This window comes from Dermacentor silvarum, chromosome 6 (assembly GCF_013339745.2).
Source record: "Dermacentor silvarum isolate Dsil-2018 chromosome 6, BIME_Dsil_1.4, whole genome shotgun sequence".
Classification (NCBI taxonomy): domain Eukaryota; kingdom Metazoa; phylum Arthropoda; class Arachnida; order Ixodida; family Ixodidae; genus Dermacentor; species Dermacentor silvarum.
The window spans coordinates 78,386,810-78,394,545 of NC_051159.1; the positions used below are offsets into that span (position 1 = coordinate 78,386,810).

General features: G+C 46.8%; 1 protein-coding gene across 1 annotated transcript; it reads right to left on the reverse strand.

Moving 5' to 3' along the window:
• Positions 1-244: 244 nt before the first annotated feature.
• Positions 245-1,755, reverse strand: LOC125946322 (uncharacterized protein DDB_G0271670-like). Its single transcript, XM_049669057.1, has one exon. The coding sequence runs from the start codon at positions 1,709-1,711 to the stop codon at positions 245-247; it is 1,467 nt and encodes a 488-aa protein (XP_049525014.1). The 5' UTR covers positions 1,712-1,755.
• Between the last annotated feature and the right edge of the window lie 5,981 nt (positions 1,756-7,736).

Sequence of the window (7,736 nt, forward strand, 5' to 3'; positions counted from 1 at the left end):
TTGGGTTGAAGTGACGTTGACTCGGTCACATTGCTGAAGTTATCGTCTCTGTGAGATCCGCTAGGTGGTAAACTAGGTTGGCCTTCTCTTTCGGGAGCACTATTCCGGGTGAAGGAACCGTCTACACTCCCATTAGTATTTTGTGGAGCATCTGTTTTTGCAGTGGCTGTCGTAGAAGTGCGTTCGTTCCTCGTAGTGAGGCTGTCCCGATCAGACGATGTTCCTCCAGTAGAACTGCTGCTCACTACACTTGAATTGTTAATCTTTTGCGTTGTACCAGATTCTGTAGACATGCCTGTAGTAGTTGTAGTCGTTGTGATCGTTTGCCGGCTTGTGGTATAATTGGTTGTTTGGCGGTTGTGGGTTTAACGGTTTCACTGGTGATTGCTTGAGTGGAGCTCTCGGTTCCATGTGAATCCTTAGACGAAACACTTGTACTTTCTCCTGCTTCGGTTGTTAAAGACGGAGTGATAGAACCGCCTACTCTCTCATTACTGCTCTCCAAACTATTTGCTTTGTCTACTGCGTTCGTAGAAGTACGTTCGCTTGCAGTAGATTCGTCTTCAAAATGAGTGGAAGCCCCTATTGTAGAACTGCTTATCACCGTACTTGATGTGCTGTTCGTTCGTGCTGCAACAGATGGCGTTGTCATGCTTGCGCGAGATGTTGTTGTGGTGGTAGTGATTTTGGTTGTTGTTTCTGTATTGTTGGGTTGAAGTGACGTTGACTCGGTCACATTGCTGAAGTTATCGGCTCTGTGAGATCCGCTAGGTGGTAAACTAGGTTGGCCTTCTCTTTCGGGAGCACTATTCCGGGTGAAGGAACCGTCTACACTCCCATTAGTACTTTGTGGAGCATCTGTTTTTGCAGTGGCTGTCGTAGAAGTGCGTTCGTTCCTCGTAGTGAGGCTGTCCCGATCAGACGAAGTTCCTCCTGTAGAACTGCTGCTTACTACACTTGAATTGTTAATCTTTTGCGTTGTACCAGATTCTGTAGACATTCCTGTAGTAGTTGTTGTAGTCGTTGTGATCGTTTGCCGGCTTGTGGTATAATTGGTTGTTTTGGCGGTTCTGGGTTTAACGGTTTCACTGGTGATTGCTTGAGTGGAGCTCTCGGTTCCATGTGAATCCTTAGACGAAACACTTGTACTTTCTCCTGCTTCGGTTGTAACAGATGGAGTGATAGAACCGCCTGCTGTCTCATTACTGCTCTCCAGACTATTTGCTTTGTCTACTCCGTTCGTAGAAGTACGTTCGCTTGCGGTAGATACGTCTTCAAAATGAGTGGTAGCCCCTACTGTAGAACTGCTTATCACCGTACTTGATGTGCTGTTCGTTCGTGCTGCAACAGATGGCGTTGTCATGCTTGCGCGAGATGTTGTTGTGGTGGTAGTGATTTTGGTTGTTGTTTCTGTATTGTTGGGTTGAAGTGACGTTGACTCGGTCACATTGCTGAAGTTATCGGCTCTGTGAGATCCGCTAGGTGGTAAACTAGGTTGGCCTTCTCTTTCGGGAGCACTATTCCGGGTGAAGGAACCGTCTACACTCCCATTAGTACTTTGTGGAGCATCTGTTTTTGCAGTGGCTGTCGTAGAAGTGCGTTCGTTCCTCGTAGTGAGGCTGTCCCGATCAGACGATGTTCCTCCTGTAGAACTGCTGCTTACTACACTTGAATTGTTAATCTTTTGCGTTGTACCAGATTCTGTAGACATGCCTGTAGTAGTTGTTGTAGTCGTTGTGATCGTTTGCCGGCTTGTGGTATGATTGGTTGTTTGGCGGTTGTGGGTTTAACGGTTTCACTGGTGATTGCTTGAGTGGAGCTCTCGGTTCCATGTGAATCCTTAGACGAAACACTTGTACTTTCTCCTGCTTCGGTTGTTAAAGACGGAGTGATAGAACCAGCCTGTTGTCTCATTACTGCTCTCCAAACTATTTGCTTTGTCTACTGCGTTCGTAGAAGTACGTTCGCTTGCGGTAGATACGTCTTCAAAATGAGTGGAAGCCCCTATTGTAGAACTGCTTATCACCGTATTTGATGTGCTGTTCGTTCGTGCTGCAACAGATGGCGTTGTCATGCTTGCGCGAGATGTTGTGGTGGTAGTTATTTTGGTTCTTGTTTCTGTAGTGTTGGGTTGAAGTGACGTTGACTCGGTCACATTGCTGAAGTTATCCGCTCTGTGAGATCCGCTAGGTGGTAAACTAGGTTGGCCTTCTCTATGGGGAGCACTTTTCCGGGTGAAGGAGCCGTCTACACTCCCATTAGTACTTTGTGGAGCATCTGTTTTTGCAGTGGCTGTCGTAGACGTGCGTTCGTTCCTCGTAGTGAGGCTGTCCCGATCAGACGATGTTCCTCCTGTAGAACTGCTGCTTACTACACTTGAATTGTTAATCTTTTGCGTTGTACCAGATTCTGTAGACATTCCTGTAGTTGTTGTAGTCGTTGTGATCGTTTGCCGGCTTGTGGTATAATTGGTTGTGGCGGTTGTGGGTTTAACGGTTTCACTGGTGATTGCTTGAGTGGAGCTCTCGGTTCCGTGTGAACCCTTAGACGAAACACTTGTACTTTCTCCTGCTTCGGTTGTTAAAGACGGAGTGATAGAACCGCCTGTTGTCTCATTACTACTCTCCAAACTATTTGCTTTGTCTACTCCGTTCGTAGAAGTACGTTCGCTTGCGGTAGATACGTCTTCAAAATTGAGTGGTAGCCCCTACTGTAGAACTGCTTATCACCGTACTTGAGGTGCTGTTCGTTCGTGCTGCAACAGATGGCGTTGTCATGCTTGCGCGAGATGTTGTTGTGGTGGTAGTGATTTTGGTTGTTGTTTCCGTATTGATGGGTTGAAGTGACGTTGACTCGGTCACATTGCTGAAGTTATCGGCTCTGTGAGATCCGCTAGGTGGTAAACTAGGTTGGCCTTCTCTTTCGGGAGCACTATTCCGGGTGAAGGAACCGTCTACACTCCCATTAGTACTTTGTGGAGCATCTGTTTTTGCAGTGGCTGTCGTAGACGTGCGTTCGTTCCTCGTAGTGAGGCTGTCCCGATCAGACGATGTTCCTCCTGTAGAACTGCTGCTCACTACACTTGAATTGTTAATCTTTTGCGTTGTACCAGATTCTGTAGACATGCCTGTAGTAGTGTTGTAGTCGTTGTGATCGTTTGCCGGCTTGTGGTATGATTGGTTGTTTTGGCGGTTGTGGGTTTAACGGTTTCACTGGTGATTGCTTGAGTGGAGCTCTCGGTTCCATGTGAATCCTTAGACGAAACACTTGTACTTTCTCCTGCTTCGGTTGTTAAAGACGGAGTGATAGAACCGCCTGTTGTCTCATTACTGCTCTCCAAACTATTTGCTTTGTCTACTCCGTTCGTAGAAGTACGTTCGCTTGCGGTAGATACGTCTTCAAAATTGGTGGTAGCCCCTACTGTAGAACTGCTTATCACCGTACTTGAGGTGCTGTTCGTTCGTGCTGCAACAGATGGCGTTGTCATGCTTGCGCGAGATGTTGTTGTGGTGGTAGTGATTTTGGTTGTTGTTTCTGTATTGTTGGGTTGAAGTGACGTTGACTCGGTCACATTGCTGAAGTTATCGGCTCTGTGAGATCCGCTAGGTGGTAAACTAGGTTGGCCTTCTCTTTCGGGAGCACTATTCCGGGTGAAGGAACCGTCGACACTCCCATTAGTACTTTGTGGAGCATCTGTTTTTGCAGTGGCTGTCGTAGAAGTGCGTTCGTTCCTCGTAGTGAGGCTGTCCCGATCAGACGATGTTCCTCCAGTAGAACTGCTGCTCACTACACTTGAATTGTTAATCTTTTGCGTTGTACCAGATTCTGTAGACATGCCTGTAGTAGTTGTTGTAGTCGTTGTGATCGTTTGCCGGCTTGTGGTATGATTGGTTGTTTTGGCGGTTGTGGGTTTAACGGTTTCATTGGTGATTGCTTGAGTGGAGCTCTCGGTTCCATGTGAATCCTTAGACGAAACACTTGTACTTTCTCCTGCTTCGGTTGTAAAAGACGGAGTGATAGAACCACCGGTTGTCTCAATACTGCTCTCAAAACTATTTGCTTTGTCTACTGCGTTCGTAGAAGTACGTTCGCTTGCCATAGATGCGTCTTCAAAATGAGTGGAAGGCCCCTATTGTAGAACTGCTTATTACCGTACTTGATGTGCTGTTCGTTCGTGCTGCAACAGATGGCGTTGTCATGCTTGCGCGAGATGTTGTTGTGGTGGTAGTGATTTTGGTTGTTGTTTCTGTAGTGTTGGGTTGAAGTGACGTTGACTCGGTCACATTGCTGAAGTTATCGGCTCTGTGAGATCCGCTAGGTGGTAAACTAGGTTGGCCTTCTCTTATCGGGAGCACTATTCCGGGTGAAGGAACCGTCTACACTCCCATTAGTACTTTGTGGAGCATCTGTTTTTGCAGTGGCTGTCGTAGACGTGCGTTCGTTCCTCGTAGTGGGGCTATCCCGATCAGACGTAGTTCCTCCTGTAGAACTGCTGCTTACTACACTTGAATTGTTAATCTTTTGCGTTGTACCAGATTCTGTAGACATTCCTGTAGTAGTTGTTGTAGTCGTTGTGATCGTTTGCCGGCTTGTGGTATAATTGGTTGTGGCGGTTGTGGGTTTAACGGTTTCACTGGTGATTGCTTGAGTGGAGCTCTCGGTTCCATGTGAACCCTTAGACGAAACACTTGTACTTTCTCCTGCTTCGGTTGTTAAAGACGGAGTGATAGAACCGCCTGTTGTCTCATTACTACTCTCCAAACTATTTGCTTTGTCTACTCCGTTCGTAGAAGTACGTTCGCTTGCGGTAGATACGTCTTCAAAATTGGTGGTAGCCCCTACTGTAGAACTGCTTATCACCGTACTTGAGGTGCTGTTCGTTCGTGCTGCAACAGATGGCGTTGTCAGTCTTGCGCGAGATGTTGTTGTGGTGGTAGTGATTTTGGTTGTTGTTTCTGTAGTGTTGGGTTGAAGTGACGTTGACTCGGTCACATTGCTGAAGTTATCGGCTATGTGAGATCCGCTAGGTGGTAAACTAGGTTGGCTTTCTTTATCGGGAGCACTATTCCGGGTGAAGGAACCGTCTACACTCCCATTAGTACTTTGTGGAGCATCAGTTTTGGCAATGGCTGTCGTAGACGTGCGTTCGTTCCTCGTAGTGAAGCTGTCCCGATCAGACGATGTTCCTCCTGTAGAACTGCTGCTTACTACACTTGAATTCTTAATCTTTTGCGTTGTACCAGATTCTGTAGACATGCCTGTAGTAGTTAAAGTCGTTGTGATCGTTTGCCGGCTAGTGGTATGATTGGTTGTTTTGGCGGTTGTGGGTTTAACGGTTTCACTAGTGATTGCTTGAGTGGAGCTCTCGGTTCCATGTGAATCCTTAGACGAAACACTTGTACTTTCTCCTGCTTCGGTTGTTAAAGACGGAGTGATAGAACCGCCTGTTGTCTCATTACTGCTCTCCAAACTATTTGCTTTGTCTACTCCGTTCGTAGAAGTACGTTCGCTTGCGGTAGATACGTCTTCAAAATTGGTGGTAGCCCCTACTGTAGAACTGCTTATCACCGTACTTGATGTGCTGTTCGTTCGTGCTGCAACAGATGGCGTTGTCATGCTTGCGCGAGATGTTGTTGTGGTGGTAGTGATTTTGGTTGTTGTTTCTGTAGTGTTGGGTTGAAGTGACGTTGACTCGGTCACATTGCTGAAGTTATCGGCTCTGTGAGATCCGCTAGGTGGTAAACTAGGTTGGCTTTCTCTTATCGGGAGCACTATTCCGGGTGAAGGAACCGTCTACACTCCCATTAGTACTTTGTGGAGCATCTGTTTTTGCAAGTGGCTGTCGTAGAAGTGCGTTCGTTCCTCGTAGTGAGGCTGTCCCGATCAGACGATGTTCCTCCTGTAGAACTGCTGCTTACTACACTTGAATTGTTAATCTTTTGCGTTGTACCAGATTCTGTAGACATGCCTGTAGTAGTTGTAGTCGTTGTGATCGTTTGCCGGCTTGTGGTATAATTGGTTGTTTTGGCGGTTGTGGGTTTAACGGTTTCACTGGTGATTGCTTGAGTGGAGCTCTCGGTTCCATGTGAATCCTTAGACGAAACACTTGTACTTTCTCCTGCTTCGGTTGTAAAAGACGGAGTGATAGAACCACCGGTTGTCTCAATACTGCTCTCAAAACTATTTGCTTTGTCTACTCCGTTCGTAGAAGTACGTTCGCTTGCGGTAGATACGTCTTCAAAATTGGTGGTAGCCCCTACTGTAGAACTGCTTATCACCGTACTTGATGTGCTGTTCGTTAGTGCTGCAACAGATGGCGTTGTCATGCTTGCGCGAGAGGTTGTTGTGGTGGTAGTGATTTTGGTTGTTGTTTCTGTATTGTTGGGTTGAAGGGACGTTGACTCGGTCACATTGCTGAAGTTATCGGCTCTGTGAGATCCGCTAGGTGGTAAACTAGGTTGGCCTTCTCTTATGGGGAGCACTATTCCGGGTGAAGGAACCGTCTACACTCCCATTAGTACTTTGTGGAGCATCTGTTTTTGCAATGGCTGTCGTAGAAGTGCGTTCGTTCCTCGTAGTGAGGCTGTCCCGATCAGACGATGTTCCTCCTGTAGAACTGCTGCTTACTACACTTGAATTGTTAATCTTTTGCGTTGTACCAGATTCTGTAGACATGCCTGTAGTAGTTGTTGTAGTCGTTGTGATCGTTTGCCGGCTTGTGGTATAATTGGTTGTTTTGGCGGTTGTGGGTTTAACGGTTTCATTGGTGATTGCTTGAGTGGAGCTCTCGGTTCCATGTGAATCCTTAGACGAAACACTTGTACTTTCTCCTGCTTCGGTTGTAACAGATGGAGTGATAGAACCGCCTACTCTCTCATTACTGCTCTCCAGACTATTTGCTTTGTCTACTCCGTTCGTAGAAGTACGTTCGCTTGCGGTAGATACGTCTTCAAAATTGGTGGTAGCCCCTACTGTAGAACTGCTTATCACCGTACTTGAGGTGCTGTTCGTTCGTGCTGCAACAGATGGCGTTGTCATGCTTGCGCGAGATGTTGTTGTGGTGGTAGTGATTTTGGTTGTTGTTTCTGTATTGTTGGGTTGAAGGGACGTTGACTCGGTCACATTGCTGAAGTTATCGGCTCTGTGAGATCCGCTAGGTGGTAAACTAGGTTGGCCTTCTCTTTCGGGAGCACTATTCCGGGTGAAGGAACCGTCTACACTCCCATTAGTACTTTGTGGAGCATCTGTTTTTGCAATGGCTGTCGTAGAAGTGCGTTCGTTCCTCGTAGTGAGGCTGTCCCGATCAGACTGAAGTTCCTCCTGTAGAACTGCTGCTTACTACACTTGAATTGTTAATCTTTTGCGTTGTACCAGATTCTGTAGACATGCCTGTACTAGTAGTTGTAGTCGTTGTGATCGTTTGCCGGCTTGTGGTATAATTGGTTGTTTTGGCGGTTGTGGGTTTAACGGTTTCACTGGTGATTGCTTGAGTGGAGCTCTCGGTTCCATGTGAATCCTTAGACGAAACACTTGTACTTTCTCCTGCTTCGGTTGTAAAAGATGGAGTGATAGAACCGCCTGTTGTCTCATTACTGCTCTCCAGACTATTTGCTTTGTCTACTCCGTTCGTAGAAGTACGTTCGCTTGCCGTAGTTTTGTCTTCAAAATGAGTGGAAGCCCCTATTGTAGAACTGCTTATCACCGTACTTGATGTGCTGTTCGTTCGTGCTGCAACA